The following is a 25,114-nucleotide window of genomic DNA, read 5'->3' as shown; positions in this document are numbered from 1 at the left end:
GGATTTACCCCTTTGGTGACAGCACCCTTGTCCCCTAGACACTGCACTCGTGCACCTACCCAGCTCCAGAGCCTGCTCCCAGCCCTGGGTGAGCTCCAGAGCCCGCTCCCAGCCCTGGGTGAGCTCCAGAGCCCGCTCCCAGCCCTGGGTGAGCTCCAGAGCCCGTTCCCAGCCCTGGGTGAGCTCCAGAGCCCGCTCCCAGCCCGGGGTGAGCTCCAGAGCCCGCTCCCAGCCCTGGGTGAGCTCCAGAGCCCGCTCCCAGCCCGGGGTGAGCTCCAGAGCCCGCTCCCAGCCCTGGGTGAGCTCCAGAGCCCGCTCCCAGCCCTGGGTGAGCTCCAGAGCCCGTTCCCAGCCCTGGGTGAGCTCCAGAGCCCGCTCCCAGCCCGGGGTGAGCTCCAGAGCCCGTTCCCAGCCCTGGGTGAGCTCCAGAGCCCGCTCCCAGCCCGGGGTGAGCTCCAGAGCCCGCTCCCAGCCCGGGGTGAGCTCCAGAGCCCACTCCCAGCAGCGGATGCGGGGCAGAGGAGCCGTGTCCCGGGGGGGCTGTGCCGAGGGGCTCAGCCACCGCTGGGTGTCAGTTCTGATCCGTGTCACACTCATCACCCGGAGCGGCAGAGCACCGGCGCCTTCCGCTGGGACACTGCCACTCGTCTCACTCGGCAAGGCTGTTGTGTAAGAGGCTCTGAAATCTGTATTTTGAGCTGCACGGAGTTTTCCAGAAGGAAAAGCACCAAGGCAGGTTTGTGGAGCTGGTGGTGCGTTCCCCCATGAGGCCGTGCCCTGCTCCCCAGGGCTGTCCTTGCCTGCCCTTGCTGCTCTCCTGCTCCCTGGGCCGAGCCAGCCCAGGGCTGCAGTGATCGTCACAGGCTGATTAAGCATCACTTTGTCCCTATAAGCGACACAACCATTATCATCTGCATTTTACAGATGGAGGAAGCAGTGCACAGAAGCAACTTGTCCAATGTCATTCAGGGCAGAGAAGGCAGATCTGGAAGCCCAGCCCGGCTCCTGAACCACTCATCAGGCCCAGCCAGTGCTGGACTCTCCACACAGCTCAGTGACTCACCCAGCAAACTCATTCTTCCCCCATGAATGGTAAGAGCATCACAGCTCCACGGGGGATTATTTTTGTGTCTTTGCTGCCTAGGCTGTGGATTCAGAATGTAGCCAGGACCTGGGGGCGATCAAGGGCTGCCCCACTTGAGCAGGATACTCAGGAGGAGAGCACTCTGCGCTGCCTGCACTGTTGCCGGTGTTGCAGAGAGCGGGGATTCTTTTTGTCCTTAGCTTTTCTTCCAGAGGCCTTCTCTGGGAATCAGATATTCATAAAAACACCAGCTTTCCTCACCTCCATAACTGGGCCCTTGGGATCGGGGGATGTGCTGGAGGCAAGATATCTAATTAGGAAACGGAGCAACCCCCGGCCGCGAGTGGCGGTTTCAGCCTCGGCGACGCTTTGGGCGGCTGAAGGAGCAAAGCTGCTGCAACAGGTTCCCTGGGGTTTAATGGGCTTTTGGAAGTGGCCATGGAGGTAGAAGCACAGCTGCCGTGTGGCAGAGGGAGCTCCGTGTCCCAGGGGATTTTAGAAAATAAGTTGCTCTCATAGAAAATAAAAAATTAAACTGTCCAGTGCACACCTGCTCCTGCAGTCTGGATACCTCCTTTGGACTGGGCTGTGTCTGGGACATGCCTGCCGTCCCCAGGCTGCATTGGTGCTGTGCCCATGTTTGTCCTCGGGGGTGAGGGCAGCTCATGCTGCCAGCCCAGGACAGCCAGGGGAAGCCTCTTCCCTCTCCACATGCCCAGCCTGTGTCCTGCTGCAGGACAAGCTGTGTCTGGAGTCACAGAGCCCGTTTCTATGCTGGGAGAACAGCTGTTTTCAGGAATTTCAAATGAATACTTGGAAGAGCCAAACACGGCGATATTCTTCTGACAACCCGTGTGACAAGGAGCTGGGTGGGGTCAGGAGCTCCTTGTGGGTCTTCTGAGCCAGCAAGAAACGGAACCTGTCCCACCCCAGAGAGCCAGCCCAGGGACAGCTCCAGGGACAGCCTGGGCACAGCCAAGCCTCGGCAGCCACCCAGGGGCTCACTCACATGGTCGATGAGCTCCTTGATCATGCCATTCCACTGCCCCTTCTCATCCTGTGCCCCGTATTTGCCGTCCTCCACCAGGCGGATCTCGTAGGAGAAGCCCAGGATGATGGCCAGCTCCTTCAGCAGGTCGATGCAGTAGCCCTCGAAGCGGTCGTTCCCGAACAGGGCGGTGTCGGATTTACGGAACATCACAAAGGGCTCCTCCTGCACAGGGAAAACAAAAAGTCCCCGTTCAGGGTCACACGGAGGCAGGGCCACCTCTGCAGGTCAGCCCGAGCCGCCAGGCACCGGCTCTCCAGGCGGGGCTGGCACTGTGACATGTTGGGAATAAATTAACTTTGCACAGCGCATCAGCTAATTAGCAACCTTGTTTACCCCACAAAATTTAATTTTGTCTCTTCTGAGCAGCCAACTGTTTTCCATTTGGTAGGATTTCAGGGAGAAAAAAAACCCCATTTCATGCTCTGAAAATGAAGTGTTAGAAACAGTAAAAGAGGGGGAGGACAAACTCAGCCCCGAGCCCTGCGCCCGGTACCTGCCATTCACCACAGCCAGCAGGAGTCTGCTGGCTGAAATTCAGACCGAGGGAGCCGTGAGTGGCTCGGGCCACCCCAAAACCTCCCCACTCAGCTCAGTGGCACTCCTCCGTGCTGGCTCTACCTGATGGACACGGGGCTTCGCTGCTGCCCAGGGAAACTTGGTGCTGTCTGTTGCATTTGTGGCTGCCTGGGAGAGCTTGGGGGTGTCTGAACCACGGCAGAGCTGAGCACCAGCACAGCTGGTGACAAGATTAGTTCCTGGGGACAGGAACTAATGCAGTGACCTCCTAGAGCATGCAGAGCTAATGCATGTCTCCCCTGGAGCAGGGGCTGGCAGGTGAAATCGCGCAGGGAAGTGCAGCATCCTTTGGTGCCTCTCAGGCTTGGGCAGCCACAAAGGGCCAGGAGCACTGGGGAGCCTGAGGGAGCAACGTGTGGAGGACAGATGGAAATGGGAAAAGGTGGTGGGCAGCAGGCAAGAGCTGGAAGGCAGGAGGAGGGTAAGGGACCTACAAGGAATCCCTGGCTCAAACTGGGGGTGTCTGCAGGGCTCCTGTCCTTGCTCTGGGGTGGCTAGCGAGGGAGGGTGAGGGAGGGCTATGCTTTGTGCTGGCAAACGCCCTCTGTGATTTTGGTCAGGCACGAGAGGCTTGAGGAGGTGGGAGGGCAGGTCTGGAGCCCTCATTAGGGCCCTGTCATGTCACTGTGCCTGGTTTGGAGGGGTATGGATGAGCTGCCCAGGGCTGCTCTGAGGAGGGGGCTGTGCCAACCTGGAGGCCGGTGGTGCTTGTCTCTGCCCACCAGCTCTGCCCTGGGGCTCTGTGCTCCCGCAGAGGGGCAGGGGGTGCTCCTTTGGCCCGGCAGCAGGGTCAGGAGGGGACGTGGCAGCACACGAAGCCCCATTTGCAGAGTTCTAAAGCCCAGCTGATCTCATCACGCCCGTGGAGTTTAACTTGGCACACGCAGCTCGGCTCAATCCCGCGCTCCCCCGCCGCCTCCTCGGCTTTTTCTGCTCTAGAATTAGTGCTTTGTTTGGGAATCAGCTGAATCTATGGATCCTGATATAAATACGCCGGCTCCAGAGCAGCCATAAAGCACTATTAATTTTGGGAAGCGCTGTAGGGATTACATACATATTTAACAGCCGAAGCACTGAACATTAGGACGCCACTCGCTTCAGTAATGTATCTCCAGGTCTCAAACATTTCCTAGGGGGTAATTCTGAACTCTGTGAACCACTTATTCACGGACTATTTCACAATTTATTACTGAAAATAGCCAGACATCCAATTCACAAGCTCTCTCAGTTTGCTAATCGATTTCTCAGTGAAGGTGCCCTCAATTTCATAACTTCACAGTTCCCATATTGCTTGGGGAGAGCGGCACTGGCTGCTGGGGTAATATTTCTCTTCCAACGAGTCACTGCAATATGAGCAAAAGGGGAAAAAACAACCTTTCATGCTTTTTCTTTTAAAGGCTCCTCCTATGGCTCTTCTCTCGTCATTTACAGCAGTGCAGAACTACAAAGGGGTGTTGCAAATGCAAATAACATCTAGGGTTGTATTTTATGTTTTAGACTCCAGCAGATGCAGCGCAATTACTGCAGAACTCAGGTCTGAGCACATTCCCTCCTCCCCTGGGCACAGGGATCCAGGACAGACGTGGTTCCGAGGTGGAAACCCCGTGGCACGTGTGCCGGCCCATGGAGTGGCACAATTAATGGGAACTGATATCACCCTGTGCCTTATGTAATTGGTACGTGCTCGCAGAGCATGAGATGGAAATGTTGCCTGAAAAAACCCTGTCAAAGGCAGATGGCTGACAGTCAGTCCCCTCCTGGCTCCATCGTTTTGCATTATGCCATGGCCTTTGAGGTATGGTGGGTACCAGGGCCCGGACCCAGACAATTCCACAGCCGTGGGAATGATTCGTGGGAAAAAATGTCATGTGCTGGATGGGAAGCTCGTTAGGAGGAGTGGCTCATTTGCAAGGAAAGCTGCTGCAGCATCTGTCTTTGGCTTATGTTCTGCTTCCACACTGCTAAGTCCTTGCTGAGGGTTACAAGACCTTTGGTTCCAGCCTCTCTTCTGCCCTAGACCATGTATCCCCTTTCTGTGTTCCCCTCTGGGCACCTCGATCCCATTCCTTCTATGATACAAATCCACACGATATCAAGTCCCCTTTTGGGAAGGGAGGAACATCACAAGGGTTCCCACTGCTCCAGACTGGGGAAAGCATCCCCAGCTGGCTCTGCTCCATCTGCACCTTTACATTCCCTGAAAACACAGAACACAAAAGGGCTGGAAAATTTCCCCCGGCAAACCCATGACTCAGGCTCAGTTGTGGGCAGGTTGGCCAAGGGCTGATGTGTTTTGTTGCTTCCTGGTGCCATGCCACGAGCCCATGCTGTGTCACAGCCATGCAGGAACCAATGGCACCAGATTCATGGACTAGTCAATAAAAACTCACTGAGATCCAACATCTGCTGTCAGATCCAGGAGTGAACAGGAGAACAGAATGCAGCACCAAACCTGGGAGCAGAGCTGGATAACAGCCTCAGACCTCCCCACTCCAGCAGTGTGTGCTCAGGAGGGGGACAGGCAGATGGTGTCACAGCTGAGCCAGGGGCTCTGCTTGCCCTTGGTGTTATCTTCAGTACCAAGAACATTCGTACCTGAGGTGGGCAGTGCTGGCCAGCTGAGTGCCCACTGCTGTGCCTGCCCAGGCACCGGGTGCACAGTGACACTGGGCTGTCCTAGGGCTCAGCACAGTGACACAGGGCTGTGCTAGGGTGACATGGGGCTGTCCTGGGGCTCAGCAGGGTGACACTGGGCTGTCCTGGTGTTCAGCACGGTGACACAGGGCTGTCCTAGGGCTCAGCACAGTGACACGGAACTGTGCTGGAGCTCCAAGGTGACACAGGGCTGTCCTGGGGTCACATGGGGCTGTCCTAGGGCTCAGCACAGTGACACAGGACTGTCCTGGGGCTCACCGTGTGCAAGCCCCCTGTGCCCTTTGGCATGCAGGGATCAACAGGTCATGGGCCCTCTGGCATGCAGGGATGGGCAGGGGAGGACTCTCCATCATGCAGGGACAGACAAGGGACAGGGACAGACAAGGGACAGGGATCTGGCCAGGCAGAGGAAGCAGAAGAGCTCAGCCAAGATGAGCAGCAGCTTCCTGGGCAGGAGAAGCACCTGGAGGGGGACAGGGGCAGCTGAAGTGGAGGAGCTCAGCCAGGATCAGCTCCTGTGGTTCCCAGTGGCCTGTACCAGCCTCACTGGGGCTGGCAGCCTGCTCAGGGGCAGTGGCATAGGGGAGGCTGGAAGTCACCTCCGTGCAGGGACACAGGCGTTGGGTGCCCCATGAGCCCTGTCCATGTGCAGAGCCTCTTCAGCAGATCTGCACTGGGGTGCTGTGAGCTTTCAGAGATATGGGATATCCCTGGGATATCCCTGGGATTCGTGGGGAAGGACAATGACAGGCTGGCAGTCTCCTACCAGCACCGTGGTGACAATCAGAGATCTGTTGCTCAGCGAGTCCGTGACGTTGGGCCCTCGTCCTTTGGAGATTTCTGTGATGTTCAAACCATCAGAAGGGCTCCACGCTCCAACCTGGGAGGAAGCAAAGCAACACAGTGAATCCCCATCTCAAATTCCTCAATCCCCTGCATTCCTTAATCCCCACCTTGCATTCCTCACTTGCTCTCAGCATCCTGCTGGCCTGGAAAAGGGAACTTCCTTCTCCTGTCTGCAGCAAACAGCATCAAAACTGGAATTATCGTGTATTAACAGCAGCCAAACTGGAATTACCACGTTTTAACCCTTCAGTTGCAGGTCAGTCCGGTGGCACATGCTCCACAGTCCCTGTGCTGTGGATGAAGACTGTGGGGACTGGAATTTAGGGGCCGAATGAATGAACAATTTGCAAAGGCACTGCATAGAGCAAAAACCAAACCACACTAAATAGTCATATCTGGGCAAGGATAAAGCACAACAAAAGAAAAATAACCTCAAACCTGAGTCCATTTTCTTTCTTTTCCATTTCCCCACCAATTTGCTTTGGTGGGGAGGATTAAAAATGGCTCGAGCAGCTCTGAGGATCCCTGATAGGGACCATTCCTGCTCTCTGTGCCGTGGCACATTAACTGCAGGTTTCTAACACATCTGTTGGCTGGGCCCTGGGGCCCCCTTGGGGAAATCCCTCTGATGAGGAGTCGAAGTCCTGGCTGCAAACCTGGAGGAGGGGCTGGCAGCAGCCCTGCCCAGGCATGGCACAGGCACATCAGCTCGATTTCGGGTGCTCTGTTTTCTCCAGCAGTCAAATTTAATAAATTATTAGATTTTAATGAAGTCTATTGATCCAGAAATGGCAAAACATGTCTCTATTTAAGGAAGTCATCTGGGCGAGGCTAAGCCTGTTAACCTGATCTCCACGGTGCAGGGGAGGCTTTGGGACAAACTTTGAAGGCAGGAGTGGCTAAAGGACTGTGACAGTGAGATAAAATGTCAGGAAAGCTGGAGGAATATGGGAGTGCTGCCAGCAAATGGAGCAGGGTGGCCACGGAGCCAGTCTGACAGTGAGGAAAAAAACCAAACCCCACCTGGAAATGGGAACAGAACGATCCATCTGTAGGGTCAAACTGCAAGGTGGGACTCGGAGAGAAGCCAAAGGCAGCCAGCTCAATCCACCAGGGAGCCAGCAGCTTCCCATCTTTTATTTATTGCTGTTTTTAAGATTCTTCAGCCTCTTCAGCAGTCCAAGGGGAGAACTTGGTTTTACTGCATCCCCAAAAAGAGACTTTGTAATGAGCAATGCTGCCTGGCAAAAAAAATTGTCATAAATTCTAGAAGAGTTTCCATGAACTTTGTGAAAGGTTTTAAATATTTCAGGTAAAACCGAAGCCATCCCCCGTCTCTGCCTTGGATCACACAACAGCTGCAATGTCAAAAATTATTATTATTGTGGATGGGGAAAAGGCAAATCCAAGAGGCCCCAGTTTACTACACTGCAGCCTCAATCACGTCTGCCTTGCTACGTTTTCTTTAAGAAAATTAAATGCATGGCACTTAAGACTGAATTAATCAGTTTAAAATATTAAAAAAGGAAGAAAAAGGCAGAAGTGCTTTAAGAGAACTGTGTGAGTCAGATAGTCGAACTATATGTAATTAGGATTTGGTAATACTCCTGTAATCCCTGGAACATCCAGGAGGTATGAGGATCAGGGGTTCAATCCTAAAGCTCAACAAACATAAGCTGTGATACATAATGCACAATCCATCTGGGATTTGTTTGTAGTTTGGCGTTTTGTTAGTTCAGATTAACTATTGACAGAATTCCGGCTTCAACAGAGATTTGACATCGATACTTTAAAACCCCTCCGGAGCTGACACGGAGCTTTCAGAAGAATAATGGTGGGAGCTGTGAAATCTCTGAATTATTGGAGACAAAAGTTGATGGGGTGTGCAAGGGACGCGCCGAGGTTTGGCAGCTTCCAGTGGGCTTGATGTGACAGAGAGCTGCAGTAACTCCAGCTGGTGCCAGCTCTGCTCAGCACACCTGAGGGGTGTTGGTTTGACAGGTGGAGCTGTGGCTGTGCTTAAACATTTGGATCTGTGTGGTATCAAAGGCTGGCACGTTTTCTATTACCTGCCCAACGCAGCTCCCCAGCAGCGCGGCGGTGCTGCTGGACTTCAAAGAGACGAGTTGATATTTTTGTGTTCTGCTCTACAAACAAAATGTTTCGTGAAAAAATAAGGCTACAAAGGTCGGCTGCTGCTCAGTTCTTGCGAGGCGCCGGCATCTTCCCCAGCTCCCTCCTGCCTCCTTGCTCAACCACAGCGAGACTGAAGGTCACTGGGTTGGTTTGAAATGTTCCCTTTATTCCGTACTTGACACCAAAACCTCCCCAGCAGGAGAAGGCTGTGGTGACCTTGAGCTGTGTTACCTGAGGCACCGAGCTGCTGCTGTGGTGGGGAAGTGTGGCAGCCATTCATTTCAAAGCCCAGGAAAAGCAAACTGTGAGGAAGGAGGATGGGCTGGCGGGAGCCTCCCGGTGCAGGATCCATCCCCTCCAAAGGGAGGATTGATCCACGGCTGCCTCCAGCCCTGGGGCTGCCTCCCTGTGCCGAGTGATTAATTCCCTGGACAAGTCCCCTGTGCTCTCGGGCCATTCACGGGTAATTGAAATCCCTCCCTGCTGCCAAGCCGGGGTGTCCCTCGGGCTCAGAACCTGTCACCCTGCCCAGGGGGACAGAGCCAGCGCCGTGCCCGGCTGCCACGGGCACCTGGTACCTGTCGGAAAGCAGACTCTGCTCTAGAAAGGGCCTCGCTGCCCTGCCAAATTCCTCCCGTGCAGGTGATAGACACCTGTAGCAGAACAGGGGCACAGAGCTGCTCACTGAGCGGTCAGAACCGTGGGATTTCTTGGAAATCACAGCTCCCTGTGCTCCAGCCACTCTCTGCTCTGTTTGTCGTCAACTCATCTCACCTTGAAACCTGCTTTCTAAGGGCTTTAAGGCTCTGTGTGTTGCCTTTTTATTTTAAGTTTGGGGTTTTTTAAGTAATTGAAGAGAAGGAAATTAAGTCCCCAGGCACACCTGGGATCAGATTTGCACATCAGCATGGTTTTACTCTGCCCAGAGGAGATCTGCACTAATTTGAAGGACCCAAGGCTGCAACCTTCATGCCCTCGACCCTTATGACACCCCTAGCCAGGCAGGCAAGGCCACACTTCTCTTTTTTTCCTTTTTGTCCCTTAGATAATAAACAAAATACCCACTGCATCCTCCTGCTAATTCCAGGCTGTAATAAACTGGGGCTGTTCCCAAGCCTTGGGCAATTTCACAGTGGGAAATGACTCCAGGTGCTGGTCCCCAGAGCTACGGGCTCCTCGGAGAAGAACTGAGGGTTTGTGAGCCAGGCCAGCAAGAGGGAGCGGGACAGGCATCATTCCTGCCTGCTTAGGGCAGGGAGGAGTTAATGGATGCTGGAAAGTTTCTTTTGCCTTCAGTATCCCAGGAAAGTGCCACAAGCACTTCTGCAATCTGTAATCCCACGCACTGGCTTCAGGGCGAGTGAGTCATGGTTGAGCATGGAAAAGGATCTGAGAAATCCCACAAAGTGAATATCCTTTTATATAAACCCCAGAAACCTGGAATCAATACAGCACCAACCATTCCTCTGTTGCTGAGCACCAGCATTATCCTCAGCCACATGCAGATAAAACAAACCCTGCCTACCTTTTCAAGGCCGTCTTCTTTGAGGCTGATGATATCCAAATCAAAATCTGTCCGTAAACCACTGGTCTTATTGAAGACAATTCGTCCCGTTAATCCTTCCCATTGGGCCTGTGGAAGGGAGAAAAAGTAGCGGGGCCGTTACTTAGTATCATAAATAATCTTTTGCCCTCCACTGTATGTTCTTTTAATTAGTCCTTATGCTGGTTCTTTGTCCCTAAAGAGCCTGATTAATTAATAATCCCTCCGCTGCTCAGACTGCAGACGGAGCTGGAGATTTCCTTAACTCTCTTGCAGTCGTTGCTACAATTTCTGTTCGCACCTTTTGTGTTCGCCAGCTGTTGCAGGACGTGATGACTCAGTAGAAAACGACTTGCATTTATCACAGGCATCCTTGTGTGCTGCGTTTATCCTTGTAGTGCTGATGAACGCCGGCTGCAGGGAGCCGGCTCTGGGACAGCTCCAGCCTCAAGAAATCCCTTTTGTGCACGAACTCGCTGCTACTTCCAAGGTGTGTGGGAGCTTAAATGTCTGGAACACTTCCCTCTGTCCTTCCAGAGGGAAAGTGGAGCAGAAGAGGCCAAGAACGTGTTCATGCAAGCAAGATCTGAGGTTTGGGAACAGGCACAGGGGTCCGGGGGCACTGCTGGTGCCCTGCTTCAGTTTTTTGGCAGGATAAGGACAGGGCAGGTGCTCAGTGGGACTGGGACATCCCATCCCCAGAGATTTTTCAGTGCTTGGCTGATTGAGGTCCTGAACAGCCTGGTCTGGCTGGGACCAGGAGCAGGAGCTTGGGGTAAAGATGCCTCAATTCAATTCCACAAAAACCCCCTTTAATACAATTTCCTCTCCACTGTTCACTTTGCAGCACCCCTAGAATGAATCTCTCTGATTCAGGAGATGCTAGAACGCCCAGAGCCAGGTTCTCTGTGCCAGCGAAGCAGGAGCTGGAGGACAGAGAGGTGTCTGATGGCTGGAGACAGTGCTGGATGTGCTGCAGCACCGTCCTGAGGAGGATGCTCCCGTAGGAATGCCAGGCTGCTGCCAGTTTGCTGCTCAGCAATCACATCCCAGCAGTGGGGCTCTGAGCCTCGGGCTGTCTCCCCTGAGCAGCTCCGTGCTGGCTGCTCACTGGGAAATCTGTTTCCTTTCTGGGTGGGGGAGCTTGAAATATTCCAGTGCGACCAAGGTGGCGTAATGTATTCTCGGGGGGAACAACTGGCATTTGTCCCGGTAAATACGCTCCTCTGGCTCTCCCTCATTAATTCCTGAGGAGCAGTGACAGCCTGCTCCCAGCCTCGCCACCCTGGAGTCCTGGGGAGGCTCGTGTTTGCTCATTTGGCCGTGCAGGTGGTTTGCCTGTGGGACGTGCAGCCCTCGGAGCCCCCCGGGAGCCGGGGAAAACACGGAATGTTTGACGTGCCCAGCTGGAGCAAACACAGCTGCGTGCTGAGCCCGGCAGCTCCCGCGGGGCTGCGGTGCTGGTGCCTTTTTGGGGCTTACCTAAAAACAGAGGGCAGACAAAATTAAGGGAATAAAAAGCGGTTTTATTTATTGTAGGGCTTTCAGGCACATTTTGGGCAGATGAAGCCCCTCAGGGGCTACACCCCAAATGGACAATGGTCACAGGTTTTCACGCTTTTTAAAGTTTGGTCCATTTGCAGATTGGGGGTTCATCTTCCAATTACAGCTTCAGGTAATGAAGTCATTGACCTCAAGTTTGCTGCCCCCAACTCATTTTAGTTTCCATCTCTCAGGGCCTGAGGCAGTGAGGTGTCCTTGATTGCCAGGCCTGGAGAGGAATTGTTGTGTCTGACCAAAATGGGGAAGCAGCAGCTCACAATGTGTGTGGAGTTTAGAGTTTTACACTAAAGAACCGCAGGATTACAAATATATGAGAAATATAAAAGCTGAAATCCTGAGGCACCGGTGGGAGCACTGAGAGGCTGCACAGCTCCTGGTCTGAGGGGACAGCTCATCCCTTGGCACTGCTCTGAGTTTACAGGAGTTTGGAGAGAGCAATTCCTCTGTTCTGGTTCCAGCACGGAGGAAGCTGTTCCCTGCACTGGGCTAACACGGTGCTGACAGGGGAAAACAACAGGCAGAGGCGCTGGAGTGTGAGGCGCAGGGTGATGTGCAGAAGGAGCCAAGCAAACAAATTATTTACACTCTGCTTTGGCAACCAGCTGGAGCGGTGCTCTGCGGAGGGGAACAAAGCATGAGGAAGGAGAGAGAGAGGCAGAGAGGGGAGAGATTCAGTTCTCAGTGCAGATTGAGAAAAAAGTGCATTCTCTCTCTGCAATGGAAATCACTGTCCTGCTCTCCTGCCGTGGAGCCCCATGCAGCTCAGGCAGGGCCAGGTGGGCACAGTGTCACCTCATGGGTGGCTTTGCTGGGGTCAGCAGGTGACACAGCAGCACAGAGCACAGAAACAACTAACAACATGCTCCACACTTCTGTTCGAAAACTTTTGGCAATTTTATAGCCAACGTTCAACATGGCTCTTCCATGACTTGCCATGGGGACTTGGGGCCAGTAGGAGTTTGTCACAAAAATGCTCTGGCAGGATTTGCAGTGTCTCCCTGCAGGTCTGGTTTCATTTTTTAAAATAATAATAATAATTTTTTAAAAAATTTAAAAAAAATTTAAAATTCAAAAATTTTAAATAATTAAAGAAAAAATAAAAATTGAAAAAACAAAACAAAAATTTCTAAATAATTAAAAGTAAAAATAATTAAATATAAATAAAAATAAATAATAAAAAAATAATAAAATCAGGGTTTTACCTCTTTGATGAAGTTCATGAAGCGGCCGCCGAACCTCCAGGCCTTGTGGCGGTGGCACTGCAGGGAGTTCACGGTCATCTGCGGCGCGCGCTGGTAGCACACGGACACCACGTGCACCGCGTCGTACAACAGGGCAGCGTCTGTCTAAAGGGAAGGGGGACAGCGTTGGTGGCCCTGGGGAGCTGTAGGAAAAACGTGGAACCCGCTCTGGGTTATCCCCCGCCAGCGCCAGGGTTTCTCTGTCCCTGCTTGGTGGTTCTTTGGCTCTTTAGACTGAAACCTCGGGGGTTCTGTCTGAAATCAGCGATTCTGGAAGGGTGGTTTGTCTGCGAGCGGCTGTTCGGGTTGTTTCTTGCACATTTCCTGCTGTGGTGTCAAAGAGGGAGGCAACGGCTTCTAAATGTAGAAGGTAGTAACGGAGTTTTCTGATTGAGTCTGTTTTGTCTGAGTGCAAAAAAAAACCCAACAAAAACTATACAAGAACATATTTTCCACGCTATTTTATACGTGGGAAAATAAGAAACAGAGGTGTTTGTGGGCACACAGTTTTCCAAATACTACACAAACTGTCACCAAAATCAGGACCTCATGGCTTTGTAACGTATTCTAGCATTTCAGTGATCTGAGCTAGGGAGAAGTTTTTTTCCCCCACATAATGTGATGATTTTAGATTCCATTTGAGATGCCCTATCTCACATCCAAACACTGATCAAGAGAATTGGATTTATTTTTCACTCTGATGTGGTAAGACCTCCTGGTGAAAACACATTATTTGCTGGCTTCACAGAGCCACGAAACAGATGTGAGTGTAGCAGCAGCGTAATAAACCGCAATAAAACAAAATAATACAGCAAATAACTGAGCAAACATCTAACAGGACGTAGCCATGGAGAAAATCCTCCAGCCTTGGCAGCCATCTCTGTGACCTTCCCTTCCCTCAGCAGCCAAGCATGAAGAGCAGGAGCCCCACCTGCATCCGTGGGCGGGTATGGACCGCAGCAGGGACAGGTCTGTGAGTGTGGGCTGGAGAAAAGGGGGAAAGGGTATGTCCATGCAATTTCATGGTGAATTGCGGACTGTAATGCCCAGCTGAGTCCAGGGCCCCACTGGAGAGACACCTGGCAAACAGGAATCAAAGGCAGGATCCCTCTGAGAGAGCAGAGAGGGGCTGGGAGGGGAGGCAGCCTCGGGGACCGAGCTGTGCTGCAGGCACAGGAGGGCTCCGCTGCGGGCAGCCCGCGGGAGAGTGAGAGTCTCTCCCCTCACAACAAACACAGCAGGAGGGATCTGAGGAGCCATTTCAAGGTGAAAGTCTGGGAGGCTCTGCCACTTTGCGGAGCTGGTTCTGGCACATCTAAAGGGAGAGGGAAGGAGGGAGGCAGTCAGCAATTCCGGGGGTCGGAGGCAGCCTGGCGGGGAAGACAGATGGGCGAGCAGGTGCTGTACCTCCCGAGCAGTAACTCAGCAGAGCAGAGCTGCCATCAGACCCTAAAAGGAGTCATCAAAGCTGCAGCTCAGCCCATCTCTGGGCATTGCTTTGGTGCTTTCCTCCTGCCTCAATCTCAGCAAAGTGCCTGGCCCAGCCCGGCTATGTGCTGTGCTCCCAGCCCTGGGAGCTGGTGTCCTGCTGCTCTGGGGGCAGCTGGAGCCCTTTGGGGCACGTCCTGGCTGCCTGCCTTGTCTGGTGGCAAATCTGTTGGCAGCTGGGCCTGAGCAGGAGCGTTACCACAGCACTGGGGTGTGGGCTTCACCCCAGACTTGGAGGGACAGTGTGGGAACTGAGCTAGCTGAGATGGATAATACCTTAGCCCAGGTACCTTAGGCAGAAACTGTAAACCCAAGACTGTGGGAGGTGGGATATGGAAATTAGGATGCTAATGGCATCGTTCCAAAATAAGTCATGTCTCTGGTTCTGGTTCTCCATTGTTTTGGGACCTTTGACATATAAAGTCATGCCCCTGTCCCGTGTTCGGGATTGGACCCCTGCCTCCAGATAACCTTATATATTGTTAAGTTAGCCACGCCCCCAGGTCTTTGGATGTTGCTCTCTGGACCATGCAGTCTCTGTGTTTGTTTTTTACCACCAGTAAAGTTCTATTTTCGGGCAGCTCCATCATTCCCACTCCTCTATTTTTGCTAGGCTTTGCCCAGCGAGACCAGACCCAGACTCACAGTGCCCACTGTGCTAGGACAGTTGTTAAAAAATGCAAGAAAGCACCTCAAGGTGGATACCTGGGATGAGCTGTTACTGTTACAAGAACCAATAAAAGCAACATTAATGCCTTACTGACTGTCCCTGCCTTCCTTTACCAGCCTGCCCTGCTCCCCAGAGCCCCGTGCCCTGCTGGAAGTGCCCGTACCATCATCACACCGTCGAGCAGCCCCAGCTCTGCCTTGGGCGCCGACTGCAGCCTCTCCATGGACCACTTCTCGATGATGGAGGACACGTGAGGGTTCTCCACGTTGAGGATCCGGAAGCCGGTCAGGTTCACCCCAGAGTAGCGGTATGGTTCTAGGTCTAATGCATAAAGATCCTTAAAAGAGAGAAACCAGGTTAAACGTTTTGCTTAGCTTTGTTTTGTTTTGAGTTTTCTGCGTCGGTTGGTGTCTGTGTTTGGAGACAGCAGAGCCCGCAGAAGGTGGGAGGGAGTGCATATCCCTCAGGAATTCAGAGGATTGTGCTGTCTGCTGCCGTCAGTCGCTGCCTGCAGAGCCCTGGAGGTGTTGGTGGAATTTGGGTGCCGTATGTGCAGGTTCCCCCACACGCAGCAGAAGGGAACTCCTACCAAAGAGGCAAAGAATTTGCTCTCAGCATGAAAGAGGCAAGAGGACTGTGGGGAGAAAGACAGAATTACTGCCTGTGACCCCGAGAAAAGAGACTTGTGACCCAGGGAGGGGGGACAAGGCAGAGTTTCTGTATCTGAGGTTCCCATGGGCTTTTCCACGGGGGATTTGCTGGCAGTGCCGAGGCCCACAGGGTGCTGCAGATGACAGAGTCACTCTGAATGCAAAACACCAATTTGCTGACTATCAAAGAGGAACTAAGACGCATTCCTTGACATTCCGACCAGCCTACACAGTCTGCAGATGAATGAGGCTGCCCTTTAGAGGATGTGGGAACCAGAGCCAGGCAGTGCTCGGCTCTGCTGGCTGCCAGCCTGTGAACATCGCTCAGCAGGCAACGAGGGGCACTGGGGGTGCCGGGGGGCACTGGGGCAGCATTGCTGTGGTGCAGCCCTTGGCTCTCCACGTGTCTGAATCTCAGTTTCAGTGCTCAGGAATGAGTTTGGGGTTAGGCAGCGTGTCAGGAGCATGTGAAGGCTGATCTGTTCACCCGAGGGGTGAGTGAGGGAGTGTGGTGAGATGGCAGCCAGGGGTGGCTTGGTTAAGGGGAGCCATTTGTTGGGTGGGACATATTTCCTCAGAGTTTATCCTGAACAATTTCTGCGAGTGTTTTGTGGCAGTATAAACGTGGGGAGGCGGAGAGGCAGCACCAAAAGTCTTCTGCAACAGAGCGTGGGGGTGAAGGTGCGACATTCACTGCTCTCACAAGGGCTTGTCAAAAACAGGTTCAATATGGGATGAGATGCTGTGGCTGTGGCTGTGCTGGGGCTGTTCTGTGCTCTGTGATGGGGCTGTGCTGGTGGGACACAGCTACACTGTGGGGTCACCCAGCTACAGCACCCATCTGCCCACAGGGGGCTGGTCAAGTCGCACATGTGCTGCCCTAAGGAAAGCAGAACAGCAGCAGCACTTGCCAGCAGCTGAGACAGCATTCTCCCGGGGGGGGAGGGAGGGTTCTTATGGCTGTTTTGCTTTAATAAGCTTTGGGGGTTTGATCTTTTCTGTAAGCCTTGCCCCAGGCTCTGCAGCCCCGGGGCTCACTGCTGATGGATGCAGTGCTCAGACCTGCAGGTGCAGCAGGGACCAAATCATTAATCACCCTACAATGGCAGTCAGGACTTGGGTTTTTTGGGTTGTTTTTTAACCCTGAAAAATTGCAAGCGTGAACCTGTACGTTCTGTTAAAGGGCACTGTGAAAAGCAGGCCACAATGTTGACTTTTAAATGACTTGAGGGAGCTAAGGGCAAGTACAGTGGTTTGACCTCAGACAGGTGCTCATGTCTCTGTCTGGGAGGGGGGACAGCAGTTCTGTGCCTGACCTGCTGGAATGGGTCTGTTTTATCAAGATTCATTTTTGATCAAACACTTCAGTTTGTATTGCAGAAATTGTTGTGAGGAAATAATTCTTGGTTGCAAAAGCCAATGATTTCCCCCTCAGAATGTGACCAGGTGTGATAAATCAGGTCCCCCAAGCTCCAGACCCCATGGTCTCTGTTGCCCATCTGTCAAACCACCAGCCCTGGCCACCTCTCAGATCCCACTGGTATTTTGGGTGCTGTCCCTGCCCTGCTGCTCCCCACCGACCCTTCCTTTCATGAAATTCCTATAGAAACCAACATCCCATCAGCCCCCCTGCTTGGTTCCAGTTCAAATCTCAGCTGCAGCCTGGTTTATCATCTCCTGGAATCAGAGGGTAATTCAGAATACCAGCTGAGTGTCAGGACATGGGGAGGTGTGGATGGGAATCATCAGATCAGTTTCTTGTGGATTTTCTGCTCCTGCACAGGCACAAATCGAAACATCTGGTTCTATTTTCCACCTCATCTACATTCCCTTTCACTCATTATTTTCTGTGCTGCAGATTAATTCTCCCCTCCACCCTTAATCTTATTCTCAGTGTTCCCGTGACGCTCTCCCCCTTCCCCGGTTTGCCCACTTTGGGCTCCTCGGTGGTGGCAGCAATGCTGAGGACTGATCCTCTGGGCATCCCACACCCTCAGGGGGATGCTGGAAGGGTGGTCCAGGAAGGGCATCCCTGTCTTCTGCTGCCCTGGGTGAGGTGTCACCGCAGCTCTGCCCTGGCGCCTGGCAGCGTCCCATTTTACAGACTGCTGAGACACCCCCCGACGAGAGTGGAGTTCTGGGGTTCTCCCTGCAGGGGCTTTGGATGGAAAATCTGCGGTGGCAGAGACCAGAGCTCATCAGAGATCCTCCTCCTGCTCCTCCTCCTCCTCCTCCTGTGGTGCAAAGGGCTGGTGGGGCTCTTCATACTGGAGTCAGTGAACTGTAGTCGTGCTGCCTAGCAAAATGTTGAAGCATTTCATGCCAAGTGTTGATACACTGTGCTCAGTATTGACTGGGGACCTTTTAGAAACATTCAGTATAACATAATAGACTAATTCATTAGCACCCCATGGGTCTCGTACTGGGGAAGCTGAAGCAGAGGCATTGCAAGCTAGGAAAACATTGCCTTAAGGAATGACAGATTAAAATATCTTTCCCATGATATAACTGTTATTTCAGGAAAGTGGCATTAATTGTGATTGCTTATCTATTAATTTATTATAATTCCTCTTTTCCCACCTCCAGGCTGTACCTACACATGAAATGTACTCCAGGCTCAGCTGGGGCTGATTAATAGGAGGTTATCTGGGAAATGCTTAAAGCTGCCTGGAATAGATAATGGCAGCAGGGGTAATTAAAATGTCTTTTGCATTTGAAAAATAAATTTTGTAGTTTTTAAAGGGTTAGTTTGGCCTGTTTCTTTCCTAAAGGCAAAAAGATAAATTGGATTTTCAAAATCACACGAAATTCAACAGTAGACTAGACAATAGCATCTTAAATGGAGACAAAAGTGACCCTGCCAGGAAAGGCAAATGCCTCCCAGAGTCAGAGAGGAACTGGCCCGTGTTTAACAGAGGGGAGTTAATGTCAGGCTGAGCTCCGCTCCTGCAAAATAAACCTGCAGGGCTGAAGCTTGGAGCACAGCAGGGCTGCTCCTGGCTCCAGAGGGGTCCTGGGTGCTCATCCCCAGCTCCTGCTGAATCAGGATCTCACCAAATCCTGGGTGGGGCTGCAGCCTTGCACTGTCCCTGTGCTCATTGTCAGTGCGTGGGGAGCTACACTGAAATCAAAGTGACTGGGAGGGAAAATCAAACCAGGGCCCACAGCAGTGCACTCCAAAGGAGTGACCTGTCCAAGGGCAGGGGAAGGAAGAGCTGACATCTCTCGGGAGTTAGAGCCAGGTCACTGGGGTCTGACCCTGACCTATAGCCAAGTCCAGCCCTGCCCTCTCCTCCTGGCAGGGTCCCAGATCTCCCATTTCCTTGTGTTTCCCACCCCATCCCAGCACAGTGCACACTGGGATCAGACACCCATCCCACCCTCCTGTCCCACCCTCCCTCAGTGAGTGTACAAGGGGTGTCCATAACCAGATACTTTACCAGAGTGGTGAAGATGAAGTGGTAATATTCTGTCATCATCCCCATTGCCATCGCCTTAAGGAGAGTAGGGAAAAGGGGTTAGTAAAGGGATACAAGAATATAACAACAGCTATGCAACATAAAACTCAGAGCTCGTAGGTAAATGTGGCAGGAGAGATCCAGAAACACCAGGGCTGGGTTCAGGATTGAGTCATGAAGCAGTTAAGCCACGCTCACTCAGCAAGAGGCACATGCTCAACTGCTGAGCTGAGCAGAGCTGTGGTCCTCAAACCATTCTGAAGCCATGGCAAAGCCTCAGTGCCCAGCTCCCATGAGGGCTGGTGGCATTTCTGGGTGACACTGGGTGTCCCTGGGTGTGCCAGGACACCGTGGCACTTCATTCATGGGTGCAGGATCCTCCAGGGCCACAGTCTCTGTTGGCACAGCTGTGGGAAAGGGGGTCACCTTTCCTTCTCCAATACCAAACAATGAGCAACCTCACATAAACCTGGGCAGACTGACCATAACTAGCCCGTTCTTACAGCCATGTCGTGGCTGAGAAGCTGGCTGAAAGGGTTTTGATTTCTGACACATGTAATTCCGGGGCTCTGAATCCCCGCCTTCAGTCCCATTTGTGCAGTGAGTTCACGGAGCTCCTGCCTCTGTCCCTCCTTCCTGAGCACAACAGTCAGATCCTAACTTAGGGCGTGGTTTAGAGTTGGGTCACTGAAGGCACAAGGACGAGGGGTGGGAATATCCCCTGTCCCTCAGCTTTTGGAGATCACGGTCCTGAAGGCCCTTGGCCAGCACAGCTTGAGATTCCCTGCCAGCCCCTACACGGAGGATGGCTCCTGCAGATTGCTGGGATTTGCATAACTGAGCACTGGAGAGAACAGACTGTCCTGGAAGCTCTTTCAGAGGACAACTGTGGGCTGAAGTGGCTTGGCTGGGTGACCATGTCCAGGCCCTTCCCAGCATGGGGGGAGCACATTTCAGTCGATGAGAAATGTCACCTTGAAGCTGGTGGCTGGTGGTAGGAAGACTCCTGTGGGTTTGGCTGGGATGCTGGCTGTGTGAGCATGTTTTCTGGAGAAAACACATGCAGGAGCACTTTAAAATCCCCACTGATGGGAAAGTGACTTCAAGTCCCCCCAGGAAATGTTTGCTTCCCTTGGTTTTTTGCTGAAATTACTAGGGCGGAATTTACCTCCGAGGAAGGAAGTGACAGTCTGAAAAGAAGTGAGATGTCAAAAAACAAGGGAAAAGGAAAGGATCTGGATTGCAAGCCTGGATAGTGTGACTCTAGAGTGTGATTTCACCCCAGGTTTCCTGCTCTGGAAGTAGCTTTTAGAAAGTGTGGGGGCTGTCCCTGTGGCCTTTCACTGTCCTGTCCCCCAGTCCCTGCCTGGTCAGTGGATCCAGTGTAGCTCTCTCCCTCCTGCACACCCTGGTTCAAAGAGCTGAAGCAGGGAATGGTACCTCAGTATGGGAAGCATCGGTTAGTGGTGGGGAGCCAATGTGAAGCAAACAGTGAGATCCCAGTTCATGTTCTGCAGCTGGATCATTCTGGCCATAGCTGAGGAGCCCAGACCCGCTGTCAGAAGGAAGCTCCAGCCTGGGGCAGGATGCATCTGGGTTTTTGGGGAAATGAATAAATGATCATCCTGGTGGATAAGCCACAGGCAGTGGCCAGGATGAGAGCAGGAGCTCTGTCAGAGCTGACAGGCACAGCTGTGCCCTGCGGAGCACAGAGGCTGCTTGGGACAACACAGGGAAGCCTGGGAACAGACCTGGAGTGATAACAAGGGACCAAAACTGAGGAAGACCAGGGAATCTGGGATAGAACGGGAAAGCCTCGCAATCAGGACTCGCTCTCTGATAGGTTTCTACAATTATTTGTTTTCCAGGAAGGCAAAATAATGGATGGTTTGATGTCTGGTCACTCCAAGGGACCCCGGCTGGAGCAGTAGGTGACAGTCTCATCTGTACAGCTGTGCTGGCTCATGTGGTGTTAACTCACGGATTACTAATCCATGGCATTTTTTTAACTTAAAAAACCCTGCCCAGATGATCAGTGCTGTGCTGTGGGAGCGTGGAAGCTTGAATCTCTGTGGAGCAAGGTCCCGACTGGCGCGATAGTGTGTGTACAGTGCTCAGTCAGAGCTGCCTCAGCCAGCACAGGCTGTAGGTGCTCAAACCTTCTGTGTTTTCTGAAGATGTGCAATGAAAATTGATGTCAAGTAGTGGAAATCTCAGCACAAGTCTTGTGAGAACCTTGTTGCCATCCATATGAGGTTTCTAAGCCTCCTAATCTTCAGCAGGGTCACCTGCAAGTTGTGGTGCTCTGCTCTGAACCTGCCTGATGTTACACACCAGAGTGGCCCAGCATGCAGAGACCAGTCAGGCTGTGGTTTGGGTTTGTGCAACTCCCCAGACTCTGAAAATACTTCAGTATTTCCCTGAGTAAAAATACACCGTTTTATATTGCTAAGCTGCAATCCATGGCTTCAGGTCCTGACAAAACCCCAGCACACACACTCACACACAAACCCAGCCAGAAGGACTTAGAGAGACTTGTCTCCCCTAGTCCCCCCTCTCCTCCATCTTCCTCACTCTGCACCGGCGGTGATGAGCTGAGCAGATGGCACAATAAACTATAATAAACTGCATACTAAGTGAGCAGCACCAAACACTACCAGCACAGGAAAATAACTGGCAGGAGACAATGAACCCCTTCTATTGCTTCCCATAATAATCCCTCCCAGGCTTTCCCAGTTCTCTGAGCACTTCCCTTCATTTTGCATCAAGCAGGCTGCAGGAAAAGGCTCTTGCCTTGTGCTTTTTTTCTCATCCCTTTGGGGATTTATTTAATCTGTGTTGTGGTGTCGTGCTGGGCTGATAGGAGCAACACTTCCACCAGCTGTTTTTTAGCATCTCTGTGAAAGCCTTTTCCTCTGCCTCATATTGACCCTGAAACCCAAAGGCACATGGGAATGAGGTGGAGCTGGGGTGAGCAGCAGGAATGCCAGTGGTGGAACTTGTGGAGGAAGAAAGGAGGGAGCCCAGTTGAATGGAAAATCACTGACATCTGGCTTAAAGTCCAAGAATTGCAGACTGTGCTGGGGAAGGGACAGAGGATGCCATCCCTGCTGGCTGGGCCTTGCTGGGAGAGCCAGTCTGGGTGGAGGGGGAAGAGGGAAGAGGGAAGAAGGCTGAGGCTGCACAGCTGCAGGGAGAGCCACAGAATTGTCCTGCCCCAGCCTGGGCCTGGCGCTGTATTTGGAACAGCCCCTTCTCCTCCTGTAACATCGGTTTGTTCTGACCCACAGCCACTCCTTGGTACTTCCAGCTTTTCAGGGAAAACGCCATCTTCTGCAGAAATCCGTCCGTGTCCTCGAAGGATGGACATGCTGTAGCTCTGAGTGTGGCTGTGGATTGTGGCCCAGGGGAAAGCTGCACCCCAGGGCGGGGTCACCCTTCATTACGGCCACCCCACACCCACAAGCTCCTCGGCAGCCACTTCACTTTCCTGTTTGCCCCCTGCTCACCTGCTTGAGGATCTGAGCTGCCATCAGGTGGCTGCAGTCGAAGATGATGCGGAATTCCCTGCCCCTCTTCATCTCCTTGAGCAGGGGCCGGGCGTCGTCGGTGTCCAGCGGGAGCTGCCGGATCTTCAGGCGGATGTTGTAGCGGGACGGGGCCATGATGAGCTCCTGCAGCCGGATGAGGCCTTCGGGTGTCACACAGAAACAAACCCACAGGGTTACAGTCTGCCTTCCCCACGGGATGGGCGACAGCTGCCCAGGGCTTCCCTTGTTCTCCACGGAATGAGATCAGGACCAATATCCATCCCTCCATCCATCCATCCATCCATCCATCCATCCATCCCTCCATCCATCCATCCATCCATCCATCCATCCATCCATCCCTCCATCCATCCATCCATCCATCCATCCATCCATCCATCCCTCCATCCATCCATCCATCCATCCATCCCTCCATCCATCCATCCATCCATCCATCCATCCATCCATCCATCCCTCCATCCATCCATCCATCCATCCATCCCTCCATCCATCCATCCATCCATCCCTCCATCCATCCATCCATCCATCCATCCATCCATCCCTCCATCCATCCATCCAACCATCCATCCATCCATCCATCCATCCATCCATCCCTCAAATGGCCGTTGCTAAAGGGCACCGTGGCACTTCGCACATGGGTGCAGGATCCTCCAGGGCCACAGTCTCTGTTGGCACAGCTGTAGGAAAGGGGGTCACCTTTCCCTCTCCAATACCAAAAAATGAGCAACCTCACATAAACCTGTGCAGACTGACCATAAATAGCCCGTTCTTGTAGTTACACATCTGTGTAGGGTATCAAAGGGTATCAAAGGGTATCAAAGCCAAGGTGTCACACATCAACCATTAACCCCAGAGGAGCTGTTTTAGGACAAAATGGCTTTTCCTGGTGGTTCCCTGCCACCACTGCGGCCAGTAGAGCTGGATGAGGTCCCTGCACTGGGTAGAAAGGGAGAACAGCAGGTTTGGTCCTAACCTCAGGCACCTCTGAGATCACAAAAAAATTGTCTTAAGCAGATGTGCCCTTGAGAAAGGACAGCATGTGATAATCAGCTACACAACAAATTAAAATCTGCATATTTACCATGCACAGCAGCAAAAGGAAAAAAAGAATATGCGCTTGGATTTATGAGTCACGTAGATCGTAACGGTCACTTAATCACAACTCGTAACTTCCTACTACCCTCAGAACCCATTTCTGTTTCCTACACAAGGCAAAGTGCCATGGTGGATGCAGCTGAGCAGGAATTATTGGAATCTGGTGTCGCAAGGAGAATTTCAGCAGATGCCTATTGCAAGGGGGAAGAGAGAAGCGTGTCCCTCTGCACAGAAGAAACACATTAGAATATGCCACGAAGGGAACATACTGTGACCCACATTTGCAAAACAGGAATGTCAAACTGTGTTCTCATCAGCCCTCCCCTAAAGAAACCATTTGCTTTAGTGAAATTAGGTTGGACAGGCTATCCAATGTGGCTTTTGTTTTTTGGGGGGGCTTTATCCAGAGCTGTGCAGCACTTTGCTTTGTTTAACCATCAACAGCTTTCCTTACATGAACAACTTTGCCAGCTCTGTGTTATGGAATTATCCAGAAAACAAAAAAAAAACTTTCCAGAACTGCTTTTGGTTTTAGCTGGGAACTGCTCCCTCCATGGCAGCTGTGGACAGGGGATTTTCTGTTGCAGAGGGCACCACAGTGCCAAAAGAGCCAGGTTGAGATGGTCACCCCATGTCAGTGAACCTTTGCCAGCTCACAGCCCCACTTGCTGAGAGCTTTGTGAATCAAATGCTTAGAAAGCTCCCAGGGCTGCCCACAGCACTGTCCAAAACTCCTGGGAACACATCACTGCACGAGGAATCATCTGGCTCTCGAGAGGGTTCATTGGAAAAGCACCCAAGGAGACCCAGGACAGAAAATCTCCAGGATTCCTCCTCTGAGCCCCTCCTTCACCCACCTGTGCTGTCGTCGTACACCACAGTGGCTGACCTCCACTTCAGATACTGCACGAGGTCCAGGATGGCGTGGCTCAGGGAAGCATAGTCAGGATACAGGTTGACATAGAAAGTGTCCTTGTTATCCAAAGGGTGATGCTTCCATCGGAGCTGTATGTGGGGGACTTCCAGGGCGTTGCAGATGGACTGGACAGCGTTGGTGCAGGAGCCTTGGGAAGGTCCGAATATTGCAACGACCCCCAGAGCGAGCTGGTCACAGGCTGCAGGGGGAAGGGAGGGATGTCAGCAAAGCCTGGGAGGGCTAAGCATGGGGCAGCCCAGACACTTCTGAGCACTGACCCAGCACTGATATTTGGGTAATTACAACTGTGATGAGGCACAGAGAGAGGACAAATTATTCCAGGTGCGTCTGGGCCGGTGGGTAGAGGCACAGAGGAGTGCCAAGCTCCTCTGAGGGAGCCTCCACCACAAAACCATCTGAAAAGGGACAGGGGGTCACTGGGCTGGCTGGGAACAGATAGCTCCCTCCTGGCCTGGTGGTGTTCCTCCAATAGCAGCCAGCTCAGGCTGCAGGTTTCCTTTCTCCCCAGCCAGAATCAAACCCCACGAGCCCGCGGGTCAGCAGCTCGCAGCCTTTGCTGTGCAGTCCCTCCCC

At 52.6% G+C, this 25,114-nt stretch overlaps 1 protein-coding gene across 2 annotated transcripts in view; it reads right to left on the bottom strand.

The window, feature by feature from the left end:
• Positions 1-25,114, bottom strand: part of GRIK3 (glutamate ionotropic receptor kainate type subunit 3) — a 112,260-nt gene that overhangs the window by 27,059 nt on the left and 60,087 nt on the right. For both annotated transcript variants that reach the window (XM_066204367.1, XM_066204368.1), the window contains exons 3-10: positions 24,462-24,719; positions 22,471-22,652; positions 18,944-18,997; positions 15,017-15,190; positions 12,657-12,800; positions 9,874-9,981; positions 6,133-6,246; positions 2,094-2,297 (exon numbers count right to left, since the gene is read on the bottom strand). In XM_066204367.1, coding sequence (XP_066060464.1) covers positions 2,094-2,297; positions 6,133-6,246; positions 9,874-9,981; positions 12,657-12,800; positions 15,017-15,190; positions 18,944-18,997; positions 22,471-22,652; positions 24,462-24,719 — 1,238 coding nt within the window. The remainder of the gene's footprint in view (positions 1-2,093; positions 2,298-6,132; positions 6,247-9,873; positions 9,982-12,656; positions 12,801-15,016; positions 15,191-18,943; positions 18,998-22,470; positions 22,653-24,461; positions 24,720-25,114) is intronic.

This window comes from Chamaea fasciata, unplaced genomic scaffold, assembly GCF_029207755.1.
Source record: "Chamaea fasciata isolate MVZ Bird 193981 ecotype frontalis unplaced genomic scaffold, bChaFas1.0.hap1 SCAF_26, whole genome shotgun sequence".
Taxonomy (NCBI): domain Eukaryota; kingdom Metazoa; phylum Chordata; class Aves; order Passeriformes; family Sylviidae; genus Chamaea; species Chamaea fasciata.
Note: the sequence above shows the minus strand (reverse complement) of the source record. Positions and strands in the feature narration are given on the sequence as shown.